At 40.3% G+C, this 21,863-nt stretch overlaps 1 protein-coding gene across 4 annotated transcripts in view; it reads left to right on the forward strand.

Annotated features, from left to right (window-relative positions):
* taok1a (TAO kinase 1a) overlaps positions 1–21,863 on the forward strand; it is a 160,010-nt gene that overhangs the window by 70,187 nt on the left and 67,960 nt on the right. For all 4 annotated transcript variants that reach the window (XM_072243752.1, XM_072243753.1, XM_072243755.1 and 1 more), the window contains exon 2: positions 12,877–13,098. In XM_072243752.1, the coding sequence (XP_072099853.1) occupies positions 12,967–13,098 (132 nt within the window). In that variant the 5' untranslated portion in view covers positions 12,877–12,966. The remainder of the gene's footprint in view (positions 1–12,876; positions 13,099–21,863) is intronic.

Genomic DNA, 21,863 nt, shown 5'->3' on the forward strand with positions numbered 1-21,863 from the left:
AGATTGAGGTGTGGCATATTAATGTTTCAGCTACACATATTCAATTGACATGCTGAGTTTTCACTAGATTATGCTTTTTTTAAAAAAAAATGCAAGACATGACGATGTTATGCATCTGCAGTAGAACAATTTGAAATATTGCTCTTTACTGCACTTGATGTTGCAGCCCCAGAATTTGAAGTGACTGCAGAGAGCAAGGTAAGATTATCTTGAAGATCTGGTGAACTCTCTGGCATAGCTTTAATATTGTTGTGTTGAACCATGGGGTGACACCAGTATAGCATGGTATTTGAAGAGTATAGCATGGAAGAGTTCTCCTGTACTTGTCTTTCTCCCCCCTTTTGATTGATAATGATAAGAGAACTCCAATTTGGGAAATGCTATCAGAGAAACTTTGGCAGGTTGCTACAATTTTCTGTAAATGTCAAAAGAGGAAGTTACAATACATCAATATTGATGCATGGCATTGAAGAAACAATTATTAATGCTGTGCTCAGCCAGACAAATGGTGGAAACAAGATGGGACTGAATTGCAGTCTGGAACGTACCCAGCTTCTGACCTGTGCTTGTAGTTGCAATTGTTGTGCTGCTGGTTCCATTTAGTTATGCTTAATATGGTTGCCAGAATGTTGATTATGAGACTTTTAAGTGTTAAGAAGAAGTGGTTAGATTATCTCTTGTTAAAAGTGGTCATTGCTGGATACTTGTGTGACTATTACTTAACACCTACAAGCCAATGACACTGTATTTTCTAGACTTTTATTACCTTATTATCATGACAAGCTTGGTTTTACCATAAAACCAGGATGAACCAAAAGCGTCAGACCAGTTATGCTCACAGATCTCAATTTTGCAGATGACATAGTCCTGCTCTCTGATCAGATGCAGGAAGCACAGCAGCTATTGACAAAAGTGGAAATTGAGTGCAACAAAGTTGGACTTCACGTAAACGCTAAAAAGACAGAGTACATGGCGTTTAACTGCGACGAAGACCGTAAAGACTGTAAAGAATGATAACATTAAGAAAGTCTTTGACTGCAAGTACCTCAGATCAAGAATGATGAGTTTGGAGAAGGACAGAAGGATATGGAAGGCGCTGGCATGGAGGGCTATGAATGACATGAAGGAAATCTGGAAGTTGAACCTGACCAGAGGGCTTAAAAAGAGAATTTTCATAGCAGTCATAGAGTCCATTCTCACGTACGGATGCGAGAGGTGGACACTCACCAAGACTATGCGAAAGTCTCTAGATGGTTGCTATACACGAATGCTCTGGGTGGCTCTTGACGTGAGTTGGCAACAGCACTTGACGAACGTTGAGCTCTATAACGACCTACTGATGCTCACCACTAAAATCGAGGCGAGAAGACCACAACTAGCGGGGCACTGTTTACGCCACCCCAAGCTACCTGCCAACCTAGTCATCATATGGGAGCCCAAGCATGAGAGGATGAACCCTGAGTGCCCTCCCAAGACTATGGTCAACATGCTCCTAGAAGACACTGGCACGGCTAATGTAGATGAACTGAACACACTGATGAGGGCGAAGGAGAAGTGGAGAGTCCGTCATCGTGCCCGACGCCGGCCCCCTAGGCCTGAGTCGACGTAGTAGTAGTCGTGCATATCATCTTCAACTGACAATAGAGGGAGCTCCATTGATGATAACTTGGATTAAAATATCAAGATCTGACTAAACGATTATGGATGTTTTGTATATTTAAAAACTCATGCCCCATTGAATTTGGAATTTGATCGTATCTGAATGCCATCAATTATGGATCTCAGCTGATGGATACTAGAATCACTAAGATTTTTAGGAATCAATGTCAGTATTTTCTGGCTAGGATAAGAGCCATCTGCCCATGAAGCCAAGACATAAAACTCCACAGGTTTGCTGAATTGTGTGATTGATTGTTTTTAAAGATTGTATTCACAAAATAGATTTCCCATTAATAAAGAAGACTTGGTGAAATTTAGAGGGTAACAGCTGCTGTTCCTCAGTCTGATCATCACCGTTGATGACTTTAGATCATCTGAAGCTCAGTTAACCACTTAAACTTCAATGTGGTACTTGTTATTCTGCCTAGTTCTACCAACCTGCACATGGACCATAGTCCTCCATACCCCCTGCCATCCATGTATTTATCCAAACTTCTCTTAAAAATTAATATAGATAGGTACTTGGTTAGCATAGAAGCAGTGGGTCAGTGGGCCTATTTTATGCTGTACAAATCTTGACTTTGAGTTAAAAGCCTTCTGAACACTAACTGTAAGGCCATAAGACAAAGCAGAATTAGGCCCATTGTGTCTTTTCTGCTATTCCATCATGGCTGGTTTATTATAAACACCTTATATATGCTGACAGTTACAAATTCAGAAAGCCCTCGGATTTAACAAACCTGATTTCCCTTTCTCCACTTCTTTTTTTATTTTAAGTGTCCTGGTCCATAATAGGTCTAATATTTCCCCGCTGTTGATGTCAGGATGACTGGCCTATGGTTTCCCTTGTTTCACTTCCTCCTTTCCTAAATAGTGGATGAGAATCTTTCTTAGCTCTATGGAAATTTTGGACACTGGTAACCAATGCAGCTACTGTTTCCATAACTGCCTTTTCAAAACATTTAGGTCCATCAACTTTCATTCCCATTTAATTTCTACATTTTTATAAGTAATTTCTTTCATCTTCTCAGTTACACTTGCCTTCCTTGTTTTCCATTATTTGAGATTTTTGTGTCATTTACCCTTTAAATTCCACCAAGTCTTCTTCATTAATGGGGAATCTATTTTGTGAATACAATCTTTAAAAACAATCAATCACACAATTCAGCAAACCTGTGGAGTTTTATGTCTTGGCTTCATGGGCAGATGGCTCTTATGCTAGCACAGAAGACCCAGTATTTGTTTAGTTTCACTGCCATTTCCTTACTCCCTAATATAATTTCTCATTTCCCTTTCTACAAACAATTGTAACTTCTGCAGTTCCTCTTTGTTTCTCACTAGATTACTCTCATATTTGCCTTTCCTTATCAACTTTTTTAGTCCATGTTTGCTGAATTATGAAACTTACCCTATTTTCAAGCTTGCTGTTCTTTAGGAATGCATTAAATCTTCTCCTTCTATCATATTCTATCTTGAATTTGTTAACTGAGTGTAGACAATCTTTCTGTTTGCATTTTAGTGCATGAAAGTGATCTATTTTGCTTTTTTATTGTTAGCCATGGCTTTTTACAGTAAGACCTTTTAATGTCGTTTCCCAATATGCCATTTGCATCTTGTGCATAATCCTTTGCAACTTGCTTATTTTAGATATAAGACTGTGATTTCAAATTGAAAACAATCTTTACATAAAATTCTTTGATTACTTTTTCTGTTGGCTGTTCGTTATAAAATTATCAATTATCTGTTTAACTTTGCACAGTACTTGATCTAAAATATCTGGCCTAGTTTCTCGATATATTTATCTGGTAAAGTGTTTCATATATACTTCATCCTTTCCATTTTTACATTTGGTTTTGTTTATATACTACTAAAACTCTTGTGCTCTGTCTGTTTGTGACCTCCAGTTAGTGCAAATGGTGCATTACAGCGGCACTTTCTTTGGCTAAATCGAATTAAAATGCGCTAACTTACAGAATGCAGGCAAAGTTCAGGGTTATATATTTGTATAAAATTGCTCATTTGCCAAAAATCAACAGGCTGACTTTCACCCGAGAGCCAATCGGCCATCATGGAAATCGGGACGTGACAGCCGGACGCATGCGCACGGCCAGCCTCAGCAGCAACACCTACCAGAGCAAAAGGGCAGGGCAGCTCTTTTTGAGGGGTCACATTCTACTAATCACCATCAGCATGTGCAGGATTGGGACAGGTCTAACTGTCACCCCTCAATAAGAGATAATTACATCTTATTGTAATGACATACTTTGAGACACCCATAAAACCCGTTGCTGCAGTCTGAGGACAGCGGTGACTATATCACATCCATTTAGGAGAGCGCCAACCACATCATCAAGAATCATCAGCATCCTTTGGTGTTAGTGCTTCGTATCTTCTATCCAGCATTGGGGTAAAAAAAAAATGGTCAGCCTAATTATGCCGCGTGGAAAGGGAAGGGGGACATTATGGTCAAGAGATGACGCCAGACGTCGTCGGAAAGCGGCAAGGAGAGGGAGAGAACAAGAATCAGATGAGGCCAGGGCCGCACAACTCCAGGATCGAAGAGTCAGGACAAAAAAAGGATGAGAGAAGAAGAGACAGAGGAGGAGAGGCATGCACATCTCTAGGATCAGAGACAAACAACAAACAGCAGAAGAGGTGAAGAGATGGGGTATGAAAAGGCTGCACGTCTCCAGAATGACAACGAGAGGCACAAGGGTGGCAGATAAGCCAGAAATGATGCCATCAAAAGTGTCCTTTGTTAAATGAGGAGCAGCTATATTTGGTTTGCTACGTGTCATTCTTTAATAAACAGGTTTTCTACTTCAGTTTCCAAAGCAAAGTGATACCAATAGCATTCAGGAAAATTTAATGTTCATTCTGGTCACATCAGACTGCACTACCCTTCTCTCAAAGGGTGCCCCAACGGGTCACCCTGTTGTCTAGTTTGTAAGTTAAAGGCCGCCATGATTGGTGCACTATCCTTTGTTGCATGCAGTTCTAGTTTCCTGATTTCAAAGTCAAAGTAAATTTGTTATCAAAGTAGACATATGACACCATTAACAACCTGAGGTTTGTTTTCTTGCAGGCATACTCAGTAAATCCAAGAACCATAATAAAATCAAAGAAAAATTGAAACCAATGTACAAAAGACACCAGACTATGCAAATACAAGAAGAAAGAAATAAAAACAATAAGCAATAAGTATTGAGAACATGAGATAAAGAGTCCTTGAAAGGAGTCCATAGGTTGTAGGAACAGTTCATTGATAGGGCAATTGAATTTGAATGAAGTTATCCCATTGGTTCAAGAGCCTAGTGGTTGAGGGCTAATAACTGTTCCTGAACCAGGTTGTGTTGGACCTAAGATTCCATGTACCTAAGTACTAATGAGAAGAGAGCATGGCCTGGATGGTGGAGGTCCTTGATGGATGCTGCTTTCTTGTAATAGTGCTTGTAAATGTGCTCAGTGGTGTGGAGGGTTTTGCCTGTGATGGACTAGGTTGTATCCACCACTTTGTATAAACCTCTCTTTCTGGCCATTGGTGTTTCCATACCAGGCCATGATATAGTCAGACAGGATACTTTCCACTCTGCATCAATAGAAGTTTGTCAAAGTTTTAGCTAACCCGCTGAATCTAGGCAGATTTCTAAGGAAGTAAAGGTACTATTATACCTTTTTTTATGATGGCACTTAAACGCTGGTCCTAGGAAAGATCCTCGTATAGGATAACACCAAGGAATTTAGAGTTACTGACCCCCTCCACCTCTGATCCCCTAACGAGGACCAGCTTAGGCTTCCTCCTGTAGTTTATAATCAGCTCTGTGTTTGGCGGACATTGAATAAGAGGTTGTTGTGTCACCACTCAACCAGATTTTCAATCTCTCTCATATGCCAATTTGTCACCACCTTCGATTTGGCCAACAACAGGGTTGTTGTCAGCCAACTTAAATAAGGCATTAGAATCAAAATCGGGTGTAATATCTCAGGCGTATGTCATGAAATTGGTTTTGGCCACACAGTCCAAAGGTATAAAGCGAGAAGAGATGAGGACTAAGCACGCAGTCTTGTGCTGATGGTGATTGTGGAGGAGATGCTGTTGCCAATCTGTACTGATAGGGATCTGCAAGTGAGGATATCAAGGATCTGTTTGCATAGGAAGGTATCAAGGTCTGGGATTTGAAGCTTAGTGATTCGTTTTGAGTGCATGGCAATGTTGAATGCTGGGATGTAGTCAATGAAGACCAGCCTGATGTATGCATCTATTGTCCAGATGTTCCAGAGCTGAGAGACGTATTAATGAAATGGCATCTGCTGTTGACCTGTTGTGATAGTAGGCAAATTGGAACAGAACCAGATCACTCCTCAGGCACAAATTATGCTTCATGATTGACCTTTCAAAACACTCCACAGTGGATGTATGTGCTTCTGGACATAGTTTATTTAGAGTTAATCTTTATTTGTATTTATATCATGCCTATGTTACCACATTGAGCAGAGGCCTGTAAGCAATCTCACCAACATTTTCTAACCCTGATTTTTTTTGTAGCCTTTGACAAATCTGATTCTGCTTGTTTTTATTTTAATTGATATAGCTCAAGTTTGAAAGACTTTATTCAGTCTGGCTTAAAACTAGTTTTGTGCTCTTGTCCCACTCCTCCAGACAATCTCTCTGAAATGTTAGAAGTGATTTTCTCACAATTATAGTTTTCTCTGTCTATCAGAAGACATTTTGTAGTCAATGTGAGCCTTGTACTGTGTTTTGTAAAATATGTGCATCATCTGTAAGCTTTAAAATAATTTCTTTTAGTATTTAATTGAACTTGAATTATTCTTTACTCATTGGCAATGATTTAGTATTTGTGGTGAATTATTCTAAATTGGTTATGAGAACAATAAATATCCTGGACTTGAATTGACATCAGTTATAAAATTTTAGATTTGATCATTTGTGTTAAACCCTTTAATAATCATACAAAGAATTGCAGATCTCAGAATTTAAATTATAAAGGAAAACAGAAATGCTAACTACTTGTCTGAGACTAAAGATATTTTTTAAAGTATAACAATGAAGCCATGAAGAGCATTGTGTCACATGTTGTGCCGTACAAATGGCAGGATCAGCAGAGTTGGCATTCTACTGTGAGCAAAGCTTGCGCTTAGTGATGACATTGTGGAGTCATTTGCCAAACAATAAAGCCAAACACAAGCAAAGTCACTGAGGAAGCCAAAGAATAATCCCCTCAGCTGTCTTTCTCCTTGTGCCATGTGACTTTATATCATTCTAGTAGCTCACTTTTTGAGCCAGATCAACAGATGTATGGAGAACTGCATATTGGGATAGCAGCAGTTGTTCTTAAACAACAGTGTCCTTTTGTAGAAAGCCATGCTGCGAAAAGATACAACAGTGTGACATCATCCTACTCCAGGAACATTCCTTTACTGTTCTTGGTTTTTACTCTAAGACTTCTCCTCCCCCATCGTTCCAAATCCAGACTATGATTATATTGTCCATTGTTCAGCAAAAAGTCTTGAAGTATTTTCAGTTATTTTTATTATTATTAGAAGCGGTGGGTGCAACTCATAATCATCATCTTATAAACATTTTGTGCTACAGTGTGGTCAAGTTCAGTGAAAATGTATTAAGTTATCATTTTTCAACATCAAAATAGCTTTCTGGAATATGGTTTAATTATCATTTTTTATGTGCACAGATACTATTTTAATCATTCATTCATGTTTTGCAATATTTTCAATGGTGTATTTAAACACATTGCTTTGTACAACCATTTAATTTTCTGTGTTTGAATTATAGTGGTTCAAGATAATGCAGATTTAGATAATATGATTTGGGTAAATGCCTAGTAAGTTCTCTTTAAGAAAGGATATGCCCAAATCCAGTATATTCCAGCATGATGTTTTCTAATTTTTAATGGTGATAATTCAAGAAACACTTGCCTCATGTGGTTCAGCAAAGCTGTTTAAATTACAGAGAAGTTGATCCAGTGAACTCTATTCAAAGGAGCTAGTTACTTTGAATTAACTGGAAAGGCTGGAGTCCACTCAAGTGGTTAACTGTTATTGATGCAGAATTAAGTTGTATGGTTTGGGGTAAGTTAGATAAAACATAACTGTTGGGAACATCACAGTTGTTAATAACCTGGAAAAGGAAAGGAAAGTTGATTGAACTAGTCCAGTGATTCTTGAATAAATTACATGCATGAATGAAGCATGAGGTGAAGTTGGCATCACTGTGAAGTGCCTTTGTGGCCAGAGAGACTTCCAGGATATAGTATGTGCTCATGTCATCTTTCAAAATTTTATTGACCAGTTTTCAACTGGTACGAATTGGGGAAATGGAACTCTGTTTAATACTTATTTAGATTTTTAAGGGAATTGATAGGTAAGATTGGCACTGTAGACTGTAAATAATCAATTCATCAGAATGCTAGCAATGAAGAAACATTGCACAGCTGTTGTATTGGAAAGTGTTTTATTGCTTTGGCTGTGGACCAAAGGGACCCGGACAAAGACATGTGCTTGCATTGTGGGTGGGGTGCAGAGTGGGGTTAGATGGGCTTTTTGAAGCAGGAGAGCTCTGAAGGTAATTGAATTTCTTAAAGAGCATGCTCTTCGGTGTTTTGGTGTATAAAACCAGTGAAGCTTCTAAAGGATGGTTAGGAGCCACCGTGTCTAAATCAAACAATAGATTTTCATTTATACAGCACCTTTCATGATTGCAAGGCAAAAGAGTGCTAATTTATATCCAAATGAGCACTTTTGAAATATACTCACTGCTATAATGTAGGAAACATAGCTGCCAAATTGTGTGCAACAAGAATCCACAAACATTACCATGAAAATAATCAGGAAATCTCTTTTAATAATGGCAGTTGAAGGCTATATAGAGAGGCCACTGCACAAGATCAGAAAAAGATACAGAAAGCTCCAGCCAGCTCCATGGATACTGGCTTCCCCATCTTCCAGGACATCTTCAAAAGGCAATGCCTCAAAAAGGCAGCATCCGTGATTAAGGACCTCCATCACTCAGGACATGCCCTCTTCTCATTGCTATCATCAAGGAATCAGAATCAGGTTTAATATCACCAGCATATATCGTGAAGTTTGCGGCAGCAGTACCATGTGTGCGATAATAAAATATAGAAAAAGAAACTACTGTGTGTGTGTGTGTGTACACACAAGGCCGTGGTGAGTCCACACCTGGAGTATTGTGTACAGTTTTGGTCCCCTAATCTGAGGAAAGGCATTCTTGCCATAGAAGGAGTACAAGGAAGGTTCACCAGATTGATTCCTGGGTTGGCAGGACTTTCATGTGATGAAAGACTGGATCGACTAGGCTTATACTCGCTGGAATTTAGAAGATTGAAGGGGGATTTTATTGAAACGTATAAAATTCTAAAGGGATTGGACAGGCTAGATGTAGGAAGATTGTTCCCGATATTGGGGAAGTCCAGAATGAGGGGTCACAGTTTAAGGATAAAGGGGAAGCCTTTTAGGACCGAGATGAGGAAAAACTTCTTCACACAGAGAGTGGTGAATCTGTGGAATTCTGCCACAGGAAACAGTTGAGGCCAGTTCATTGGCTATATTTGAGAGGGAGTTAGATATGGCCCTTGTTGCTAAAAGGATTGGGGGTATGGGGAGAAGGCAGGTACAGGGTTCTGAGTTGGATGGTCAGCCATGATCATATTGAATGGCGATGCAGGCGCGAAGGGCCAAATGGCCTACTCCTGCACCTATTTTCTATGTTTCTATGTGTTTACATACACACACACACACACACACATACACACACACACACACACACACACACACACACACACACCTAAATAGACATTTTTTTTAAAGAAGTGAGGTTGTATTCATGAATTCAATGTCCATTTAGAAATTTAATTGCAGAAGGAAAGAAGCTGTTCCTCAAGCACTGAATGTGTGCCTTTAGGGTTTTGTACCTCCTTCATAACTGTAGCAATGAAAAGAGGACATGTCCTGGGTGGTGGGGGTCCTTAATGATGGGCACTGCCTTCCTGAGATGCCGCTTCTTGAAGATGTCTTGGATACTAGGGAGGCAAGTACCCAAGATGGAGCTGACTAGTTTTACAACTTTCTGTACTTACATCGATCTTGTGCAGTAGCACCCCCCTCCCCCGCATACCAGACAGTGATGCAGCCAGTCAGAATGCTCTCCATAGTACACATGTAGAAGTTTTCGACTGTCTTAGGTGACAAACCAAATCTCCTCAAACTCCTAGTGAAATATATCTGTCTTGCCTTCATTATAGCTGCGTTAATATGTTGCAACCAGGTTAGGTCCTCAGAGGAATTGACACCCAAGAACTTGAAATTGCTTTCTTTCTCCTCTTCCGATCCCTTTATGAAGATTGGTTTGTGTTCATTTTTGAAGTCCACAATCAGCTGTTTGGTCTTGATAACGTTGAGTGCAAGGAGAAGATACAGGAGCCTGAAAGCACACACTTACCATTTTAGAAGCAGCTTCTTCTCCACCGCTATCAGATGTCTAAATGGATAATGAACCTATGTACACTGCATCTCTTTTTTCTTTTTTTGCTCTTTTTGCACTACTCAATTAAAAAAAATACGTATCTTATTGTAATTTATAGTTTAAAAAAATTTATGTACTGCAATGTACAACATTTCTCAACGTATGCCAGTGATATTAAACCTGATTCTGATTCAATTCTTGGGTATAACACCTCTACTTAGTTTTTTCCCCAGTTACTTTATAAAGTAGAAAGGACTATCTTGTCTCGAAGTCATTATTTCTGAAAAAGAAACACTCCTATAGAAATCGATTAGAGTGCTATCTATTTTTTGTAACAAGATTGCAGGCATAGAACTTGAATCTACAGCTTTCTGATCCAGGAGAGAATGACCCCAGTTGAACCACAACTGACCCAAATTAGTGTAGAATCTGATGGCATTATTTCTTGTTATGCAAGGAAATGTTGTATGTACTTGAGTGAATCAATTTGTTAGTGATTCACTTAGTTAATTTGTTTGTGAAATAAAGCAGGTTAATATTTTGACTTGTTTCATCCTCTTGATTTTTCAACGAACCAGAAGAAATTGTATTTGGTTCAAGTACATAGTATTGAAATTGCATATAGAGTTCAATTCTGCTGTAGGAAGATGCTGCTGTGGAAGTAGAAATTGGGTAGTGTGAGGCAGCTTTCATCAAAATAAATCACCCAGATTGTTTATAGCAACAATAGATGCTGTTGTGCATTGGTATGGGTGTTTTTAAGGAAGGGTGACAGCTGTAGAACTGAGTCAGATCAATCTTTATTGTTGCAGAAGATATACTGGACAAGGTGCAAACTAGGAATTTCCTTTCAAATGGAACAATGCCATATTATTTTGTCTCCAGTACCTTTCCCATTTGCATGCAGGAAAGGCAAAATAGTTGGGATTTGGAAGAAATGTTACTATAGCAGGTAAATTAACCTCTCTTGATTGATCTTAGCCTGCGTAACTGCCCACCATATGTGCAAGATTGCCTTCAATCCAGAAGTTATTGTTCAAATTTAAACAGAAATTTAAAAGGATTTGTGTATCCACAGCATTAAAGATATTTTTGAAATAAAAAAAATGAATTTAAACAAGCCGAGACTCTTATACAGATTATAAAATTAATTAAGTGGATTAAGGATTTATCCCCATTTTTAAGCCAAAGGTATTGATCTTCAATTTCCTCTATAGACCAAAGACTGCCATGAGATCCTTAATGCATTAATTCAGGCTCTACAATGGGAAGAATTTGTCTGGTGGACAGAGGAAAAATTTCAAAGAACTGCTCAAAGTGGACAAAAAACATTCAGAATGTCTGAAAACACACAGAAACTGAGCACAAATTGATGGACTGTCAATACAATGCTATGAGCTACTTTGTTCAGCAACTCATAGAATATAGAAACCTACAGCACATTACAGGCCCTTTGGTCCACAATGTTGTGCCGACTATGTAACCTACTCTAAAAATTGCCTAGAATTTCCCTAGCACATAGCCCTCTATTTTTCTAAACTCAATGTACCTGTCTAAGAGGCTGTCAAAAGACCCTATTGTATCTGCTTGCACTGCTGCCGCCAGTGGCATCAGTGGAAGAGCCTATGGTCCTCATTGGGCTTATCAGTCGCCCCAGAACCAATGAAAGTGGAGTCAAATCATCTTTGATTTCAAGGGTCTGCCTGAGAAGAACAAACTTTATTGATAATTTGTGGCAGTTTTTAATATTCCATTCTCCATTTATATTGACTTGGGAAACTATCTGGCAACAGCTATGAGGGCATTATTTGGAATGAGTCTAAACACGGTAAGATCTGTAAAATTGGGTTCTATCTCCTGCAGAGAATAAAGTTAAGTGTTCCACTCTATCTAATCAAAGAAACTTAAACTAAATTGCCAGAATATATGGACAGAAGCACTGTCCTTCAGGCTTGTACAGAAATCCAAAGCTAGACTACAAAATTGAATTAGATAAAACTTATTATGTGTGACGTAGCAAGAGTGTAACTATCCCTGAAGGTCATGGCAATTTGAAAGAAAAAAGATCTGGAGAAAGGCAAGAAATGCTTGACTGACCAAGTGATTTGCTTCCTTTGTTCACAAAATGTATAACCCAATGTTACAAAATATCAGTGTTGTCGAGCCATTTGAGAATATTATTTATATTTAAAATTTCGGTTTATAATTTTACTAAGTCATGCAAGATATTTGAATTACTCCAATACTGTGTAATATCTAGTTGATTACATTCTGTGATAACAGGTAAATTCATATTATTTGTGAACTTCATCTGTTGTGTTTTTCAACATGAGTGTAACAGTGCTATTTGTGCTGCTGTCTGATGTATTTTCATCTAAAGAAAATACTCCTTGAAGCTCATTTCTGAACTTGGTAACCATGTAGCCTTTTGTGGCATTGTTCTGTACTTAGTTGGAAAATATCATTACAATCAATTTGTTTTCGAACAGATCTGCTTAAATACCACCAAAATGTTTGATTCAGATATGTTTGGGGGGTCTGGCAAAGTTGGTGTGTGGTTGGATCTTATTAAGTATTGTAATTTTTGTATAATTTATAGGGGAAGAAATTATTTAGTTTGCCTCTATTTAGTCCTTATTAATTTCTCTTAACTTGTTAAAATGAATATTTAATCATGAATACATTTTCTTTCACAGCTGTCTGTGTTAGAGGGCCCATTCATGCCGATGCAGCAAGAATTAAGACAACGTGAACCCAGATAGTTAGACGGCTAAGCACACAGTAGGATGCCGTCAACCAATCGAGCAGGAAGTCTAAAGGACCCAGAAATAGCAGAGCTATTTTACAGAGAAGATCCTGAAAAGTTGTTTGTGGATTTGCGAGAAATTGGCCATGGCAGCTTTGGAGCAGTTTATTTTGTGAGTATGCAATTTGTTCATTCTTCTGTGTCATATCAGTGGATGTTTTGATTTTGATTAATTAAATGATGACCTTTATGTTCTTAGAGACCAGACCAGATCATGATTTTCTGTGACTTGAAACCATGTTATCTACCAATGCGTTGAGAAATGCAAATTTAAAAAAAAGTAATTTTGTGCTGACTTATTAACCTTTCTCCCCACACATTCTGTGGAAGCATATTTTATTCCTTTTCTGAAAATTTGTGGGTACTTCCAGGTCCCTCAGGTCGGCTGACTTGGAGCTTCTGGCTGTCCCACGATCTAAATTTAAGTTCGGGGGTGATCACGCTTTGCTTTTGTAGCGCCTAGACTGTGGAACAGCATTACCCTCCCTATCAGATCTCTCCCCTCTCTAACATGCTGGTAGAGAGAGTTTTATTTGGGTTTTTAGCGCTGGAAATAGTTACATTCTGACATGTCTCATTAGCGGGGCAGCAGTACGGTCGCATTGTTTATTCCAGGGACCAGCTGATTGCACTTATGCCGGCCGGTTTAGCGAGCAAAGCGGCGGACACCCCTGCTGAAATCTGGAGGAAAACACACAGAGGATGCAGAGGGGGATCACAAAGGTGAGGAAAGAGGACCGGGTCAAGACAACAGAGACTTATGGAGAAGAGGAGTTTGGTGGGTAATAAAATGGACGAGTTGACGGTGCTAGCCAGGTGTCAGAGAACATTTCGGGAGTGCAGTGTTATGTGTTTTACTGGGGCTGCACGAGGACATACCTGATCAAAACTTTTCCATGGATGGCTTCCAGACCGTTTGGGCTGACTGGAAGTGCACTGAGAGCGGTAAGCGTAAAGGAGTTGGGGGCTTACTGTTCTGGTTAACAATGGATGGTGCAATCCTGGTCATATTACGATCGAGGAACGTGTTTGTAGACCAGATATTGAACTTCTTGCTGTTGGACTCCGGCCATATTCCACCAAGATACAACACTGGGCGTCACGGGAGGTTGTTCCTGCCTGTGGCCATTGAACTTTGCAGCTCCTCCCGTGGAGGGTCAGACACCCTGAGCCAATGGGCTGGTCCTGGACTTACTTCCATCTGGCATAGTTTGCATATTGTTGTTTGATTGTTTGTGGTTTTTGTATTGCTATATTTATGCTCTATTCTTGGTTGGTGTGGCTGTAATGAAACCCAATTTCCCTCGGGATCGGTAAAGTATATCTATCTATCTGCCCCCTCCATTGACTCTTTTTAAGTCCAGACTGAAAACTTACCTTTATTCACTAGCATTTGAATCTTCCTGATGTGGTTGATTTTTGGCTTATGCCTAGGCTCATGTGTTGTTTATTTTGTGCCTATAAGCTGTGTGCCTTGTTGTTTATATCTGTGTTTCTTGTATTTGTGATTTTAGCTATCTGTTATGGTTTGTACAGCACTTTGGTCAACATGGGTTGTTTTTAAATGTACTTCATAAATAAATTTGACGACTTGACTTGAGTATTCTGTGAACTCTGTACGGGTAAAGTTCTGTAAGCTGAATTGGCTGTGATGTAGTGATCAACACTTGTATTTTTTGATTTCATTTTGGTCATTACAGGCAAGTGCAGCATTCATTGTCCATCTCTAGTTGGTCTGGAGAAGATGAGCTACTAATTTGAAAGAGTGATATTCTTCTGAAACTGTTAGTCGGGAGTTTGATGCTTTCGACTTAGTATTGAAGAAGAATTTGTAATACATTTCAAAGTTAGATTTGTATGAAACACATAGATGTGGTTGTTGTTATATCCCTGCTACCTTGTAGACTTGGTTGATAAAACATCTCAAGTTTGGAAGGAGTTGGAGTAACCTGGTTAGTTGCTATTGTAATGTATAGATGTTGTGTATTGCAGCCAGATTTCTCTGCTAGTGAAAGGAGATGATTGTTTAGATTGATGGCATATTAATCTAGAATGCTGTTCTAACTTGGATGGTAATGAGCTCTTTTAGTTTGTTGGGGCCACATTTGTCGATGCACGTGAAGCCCGCTCCTGGTGTGCCTTGGAGACAATGGAAAACCCTAAGGGTGTTGGGATATAAGACATTTGGTGCAGTATACCTAGTCACTGATGTGCTTTTATAGTCACATTATTTTTGTGGTTAGTACAGGCAAGTTTCTGGTTGTTGGTGACCTCTAGAACATTGAAAAGATGGAACTTGACAAAGGTAATGTCATTAAATATCAAAGATAGGTGGCTAGAATCTCTGTAGTACAGTTAGAGATAGCTACTTGGCACTTCTGTGGTATGGCTGTTATTTGTGACATCTCTGAATATTCAGTTACCTACATATCAGAATATTCCTTGCGTTTTCCACCATTGAGTGCTTCTTCAGCTGAATACTTGTGAATGGAGCTGAACATTATGCAGACATCAAAGAATATTCCCACCTCTGACCTTGCGATAGAAAGAGGGTCATTGTTGATGAAGACTAGACCCAGCCCTGAGAAATTTCTTCAACTGATGCTTTGAGATTTGTGAAACTGATTTCCAACAAATGTAACCACTCTTCTTTATGCAAGGGATGATTCCCCACTGATACATCTCTACCTTCTTGCCCATGATTTTTACTAGAACTTTGATACTATGCTTGGTCATGCCTGAGCTTTTTGTCCATCTTTGGACCAAGCTGGTAATGTAGTTTGGAGCTGTCTGTCCCTGGTAAAACCCAAGTTGGGCATCAATTAAGAGGTTTTTGACGATTAAGTGCTACTTGACGATTAAGTGCTACTTGACAACCCAGTTGATGGCACCCTCCATCACTTTGCTGATAAGACCATTAGATACAGAAGCAGAATTATGCCATTTAGCCTCTCGAGTCTGCTCTGTCATTTTGTCATAGCTGATCCATTTTCCCTTCAACCCCAATGTCTGCTTTTGCCCCGTATCCCTTCATGCCCTGACTAACCAAAAATCTTATCAACTTATGCCTTAAATATATTTGATGACTTGACTTCCACAGCTCACTGTGGCAACGAATTCCGCAGATTCACCACTCTCTGGCTGAAGGAGTTATTCGTCATCTCTGTTTTCAAAGGATTCTGAGGTGGTATCCCCTGGTCTTAGACTTCCCCCACCATAGGAAATGTCCTCTTCACATGCACTCTTATCGAGGCCTTTCAACATTCAGTTGGTTTTAATGAAGTCCCCCCTCATTCTTCTGAATTCCAGCGAGTGGAGGCCCAGAGCCTTCAAACACACCTCATATGACAAGCCTTTCAAACCTGGAATCATCTTAGTGAACCTCCTTTGAACCCTCTCCAATGTCAGCACATCCTTTCTTGGATAAGCAGCCCAAAACTGCTCACAATACTCCGAAGTGAGACCACACCACTGCTTTATAAAGCCTCAACAATACATCCTTGTTTTTATATTCTAGTCCTCTGAAAATGAATGCTAACATCGTATTTCCCTTTATCACCACTGACTTAACCTGCAAATTAACCTTTAAGGAATGCTGTATGAGGACTCCCAAGTCCCTTTGCACCTCAGGTTTTTGAATTTTCTCTCCATTTTAGAAAATAGTCAACCCTTTCATTTCTTCTACCAAAGTGAATGACCATGTACTTCCTGACACTGTGTTCCATCTGCCACTTCTTTGCCCATTCTCCTAATCTAAGTCTTTCTGTAGCCTTTCTGCTTTCTCAAAACTACCTGTCCCCCCTCCTGTCTTTGTATCATCCACAAACTTGACCACAAAGTTATCAATTCCGTCATGCAAATGATTGATTATATAACTTAAAAAGAAGCAATTCCAATTTGGACCCCTGTGGAACACCACTAGTCACCATCAGCCAACCAAAAAAAGCTCCTTTATTCCCACTCTTTGCCTCCTAATCAGCCAATGCTCTATCCATTCTAGAATCTGTTCTGTGATACCATGGGCTCTTGTTAAGGAACCTCATGTGGTACCTTGTCAAAGGCCTTCTGAAAACCTAAGCACACACATCCACAGGTTCTGTATACAGCTTTCCCCCACCATCCAAAGGTAGAGCATTCCTTTGAAACAGTTCGTAAGCCAGAATGTCATAAAGCAAAGAAGCAATTATCATTTATTTATATGGGAAAAATTTGTGAGCTTTCGCAGACCCAAAAAATAACCTACCAAATCATGCCAAATAACACATAAAACCTAAAATAACAGTAACATATAGTAAGAGCAGGAATGATATGATAAATACACAGCCTATATAAAGTAGAAATACTTTTCCACAATCATTGCTGCACTGTTCACCGTAGCGAAAATCTCACTCAAGTGCTCTCGGCAAAAACACAGTGCAAGCGCTCTCGGTAGATGCACGGTGCAAGCTCTCTCGGCAGAAATACTCTGTCCAGTAACCTTTAAGCTATGAAGCTGCCAAATCATACCAAATAATGCATAAAAATACGCAGCCTATATAAAGTAGTATAAATAATGTATGTACAGTGTAGTATCATTTACCGGAATTGGGAAGACATCGAGCACACTGATGATAGTGTGTTAAGCTGAGTCATCGGAGGTTGGGGTGATGCAGTGGTCCCCAACCTCCGGGCAGTGAACCGATACCGATCCGCGGAAAATGCAGTGGTAGCTGGGACGCACCCAGCACATCTTTAAGAAAAAAGCCGAAATAAACAAGCTAATTAACTAGGTGCCGTCTGGCGCGTAAATGTCAGCCCAGATCAGAGGCAACACAATCGGCAATCAGGAAGATGCTGGAATCAATTATAAAAGATGAAATAGCGGCATATTTGGATAGCAGTGGCAGGATAGGTCCAAGTCAGCATGGATTTACGAAGGGGAAATCATGCTTGACTAATCTTCTGGAATTTTTTGAGAATGTAACTATGAAAATGGAGATGGGAAAGCCAGTGGATGTAGTGTACCTGGACTTTCAGAAAGCCTTTGATAGGGTCCCACATAGGAGATTAGTGGGCAAAATTAGAGCAAATGGTATTGGGGGTAGGGGACTGACATGAATAGAAAATTGGTTGGCAGACAGGAAACAAAGAGTAGGGATTAATGGGTCCTTTTCAGAATGGCAGGCAGTGACTAGTGGGGTACCGCAAGGCTCGGTGCTGGGACCGCAGCTATTTACAATATACATTAATGATTTAGATGAAGGGATTAAAAGTAACATTAGCAAATTTGCAGATGACACAAAACTGGGTGGCAGTATGAAATGTGAGGAAGATGTTATGAGAATGCAGGGTGACTTGGACAGGCTGGGTGAGTGGGCAGATGCATGGCAAATGCAGTTTAATGTGGATAAATGTGAGGTTATCCACTTTGGTGGCAAGAACATGAAGGCAGATTACTATCTGAATGGTGTCAAGATAGGAAAAGGGGAAGTACAACGAGATCTAGGTGTCCTTGTTCATCAGTCACTGAAAGTAAGCATGCAGGTACAGCAGGCAGTGAAGAAGGCTAATGGCATGTTGGCTTTCATAACAAGGGGAGTTGAGTATAGGAGCAAAGAGGTCCTTCTGCAGTTGTACGGGGCCCTGGTGAGACCACAGCTGGAGTATTGTGTACAGTTTTGGTCTCCAAATTTGAGGAAGGACATCCTAGCTATTGAGGGAGTGCAGCGTAGGTTCATGAGGTTAATTCCTGGGATGGCGGGACTGTCATATGTTGAAAGATTGGAGCGACTGGGGTTGCATACACTGGAATTTAGAAGGATGAGAGGGGGTCTGATTGAAACATATAAGATTATTAAGGGATTGGACACGCTAGAGGCAGGAAACATGTTCCCGACGTTGGGGGAGACCAGAACCAGAGGCCACAGTTTTAAGAATAAGGTGTAGACAATTTAGAACAGAGCTGAGGAAAAACTTTTTCACACAGAAGGTTGTGGTTCTGTGGAATGCTCTGCCTCAGAAGGCAGTGGAGGCCAATTCTCTGGATTCTTTCAAGAAAGAGTTAGATAGAGCTCTTAAAGATAGCGGAATGAAGGGATATGGGGAGAAGGCAGGAAAAGGGTACTGATTGTGGATGATCAGCCATGATCACAGTGAATAGTGGTGCTGGCTTGAAGGGCTGAATGGCCTACTCCTGCACCTATTGTCTATTGGGCCGGGTGGCACCTAATTAATTAGCTTGTTTATTTCGGCTTTTTTTCTTAAAGATGTGCTGGGTGCATCCCGGCTACCGCTGCATTTTCGGTGGGAATGTATCGGTCTGCAGCCCGGGGGTTGGAGTGGTGGAACACTGGGGTGTTATCTCATCGTTGTCTGTTTCCATCAGGGCAGGCAGGTCATTTTCTTCATGTTCAGTTCCTGGATGACTTCAGTTTCAGTCCGTTCGCTACTGCATTCAGTTTCAATTGTTATCCTTTCCTTTTCCAGTTGCATCAGCTCTTCATCTATCAGTTCTTAGTCATGAGATGCCAAAACCTCTTCAACATCATCTTTGTCAACTTCCACAAGCCAAACTCACTTTGTCCTTACTTCGTTCACCATGATCGAAATGCTTAATTATGTCTAGTTTTACGCTAAGTGTAACACCCTTACGAGCTCTTTTAGGCTTTTCCGATACCTTAGAACTCATCTTGCTAACAGATGCTCACAGGCACGTGTTTAAGCAGTACCGGCTAGAATGCAGTTCCGGAGGAGGAGCTTGGCTGCTCGGGGCGCGCGCTGCCTTTTTTCGTAACAGTGAAAACACCTTCTGTTAGCAAAAACAGGTAACTAATGTAGATCTTTCGTAACAGCAAGGTTTCGTAAAGCGTACGTTCGAAAAGTGGGGGACACCTGTATCCTGCTTGTTAGTTCTTCAAAGAATTCCAACAGATTTGTCAGGCAAGATTTTCCTTTACGAAACCATGCTGACTACAGCTGATTTTTATCATATGCCTACAAGTATCTCAAAACCACATTCTTAACAAGCGACTCCAGCATCTTCCCGACCACTGAGGTCAGACTAACTGGTCTATAATTTCCTTTCTTCTGTTTCTATCCCTTTTTCTTGAAGAGTGAAGTGACATTTGCAATTTTCCAGTCCTCCAGAACTGTGCCAGAATCTATTGATCATTACTGATGCCTCCACAATCTCTTCAGTTACCTCTTTCAGAACTCTGGGGTGTAAACCATCTGGTCCAGGTGACTTATCTACCTTCAGACCTTTCAGTTCCCCATGAATCTTCTTCCTAGTAATAGTAGCTTCACACACTTCTGCCCTCTGACACTCTGAAACTTCTAGCATACTGCTCGTGTCTTCCACAGTGAAGGCTGATGCAAAATATGCAAAATATAAAATGGCTGATGTCTGCCATTTTCTTGTCCCCCATTACTACTACTCCAGCATCATTTTCCAACAGTCCGATCTACTCTCACCTCTCTTTTATACTTTATATATCTGAAGAAACTTCTGGTATCCTCTTTAATATTATGGGCTAGCTTACCTTTGTATTCCAGTTTTTCCTTCTTTATGACATTTTTGAAGTTCACAACTACAGATGAGCTCGGCTGTCTGCACCACTCTCTGCAGAAGCCTGCTATTAAGGGAGGTGCAGGCAGTGATGCAGCCAGTCAGGATGCTCTCATTTGTGCTCCTGTAGACTTCCTCGACCGTCTGAGGTGAGATCTTCCTTCTCCAGTTTGCTGTTTAATTGTGTACCACAATTCACAACTAGATGTCAAGGGTTGCAGTACTGAGCTTTTCTTTTGGTTCTGGAATTGCTGAGGACTGGTATTTCATGCTGCTTTTTCTGTTTGGTATATGTGTCCTCAGTTGCAGATTCAACACAATGGCACATTCTCCACAATATATGAATCTACCTGTACAGCTATGTCATGTTGTTTGACTAATCTGTGGGATGGCACCCACAGTTTAGGTACGAAACCCCAGATGATTGTGAGATGCACTTTCCTTTTTTTTGTGTGTGCCTGTGTGCGTGTGAGTCTCTGCGTCTGCGTGTCTGTGCGTGAGTCCATGAGGATGAATTTTTCATGGCTTTTTTTTTCACAAGGCGCGGAGAGAGAGAGTGTGGTGCGCCACTCCTCACACAGACATTTTTCACAGTATTTTCCCTTAGTTTTACGAGGTCATGTTGTGATCTCAACACTCAACCTGGCACGGATGGAAAGCGTACTCGGGGGCAGACCCGACTAGTTTCGACCTTGGGAACCTCTGCTCCCGGGTCTGACGCCGATGTCGTTGCGCCACCAACCGGCCCAATGAGATGCATTTTCCAAGATTGACAATTTGGAGTGACTTTACCTGTACAAATTTGGTGGCTAGATTGATGATGGGTATCTTTCCAATTGTATCAAATTTCCCTTTCAAAGTAATAGTCCTGCAACAACTTAGTGTCTTGCCTGGCTATTTGAATAGGCACTTAAGAGTCAACTATATTGCTGTGACCTGAAGCTGCATTTATGACAAACCTGGTCAGGGTGATGGGCTTTTACTCCTGAAATGAACTAGATAGCATTTTGCCGCAACCATTCCCTTAGTTGTTATTACTAAGAATAGTTGTTCTGTAATTTGTGTACACTATTGGATAATTTGTATGTTGCCAGTGTTTAACTGCATTGGAACAGCTTGGATTTAGTCTTGGCTGAATGGGAAACCTTGCTTCAGCACCATAACCAGAATTTCATTGGGTTCCATCTTTCTTTGCTGTATCCATTACCTTTGGCCATTTCTTGGTTTCAATTAAAGTGGATTAATTTTTTTTTCCTGGCTTTTGGAATGGTTTGTTCCCAGGAAGGGATCCAAACACCTTTACCACTTGGTTCTCCTTTTGCTCACACCTT

This window comes from Mobula birostris, chromosome 25 (assembly GCF_030028105.1).
Source record: "Mobula birostris isolate sMobBir1 chromosome 25, sMobBir1.hap1, whole genome shotgun sequence".
Taxonomy (NCBI): domain Eukaryota; kingdom Metazoa; phylum Chordata; class Chondrichthyes; order Myliobatiformes; family Myliobatidae; genus Mobula; species Mobula birostris.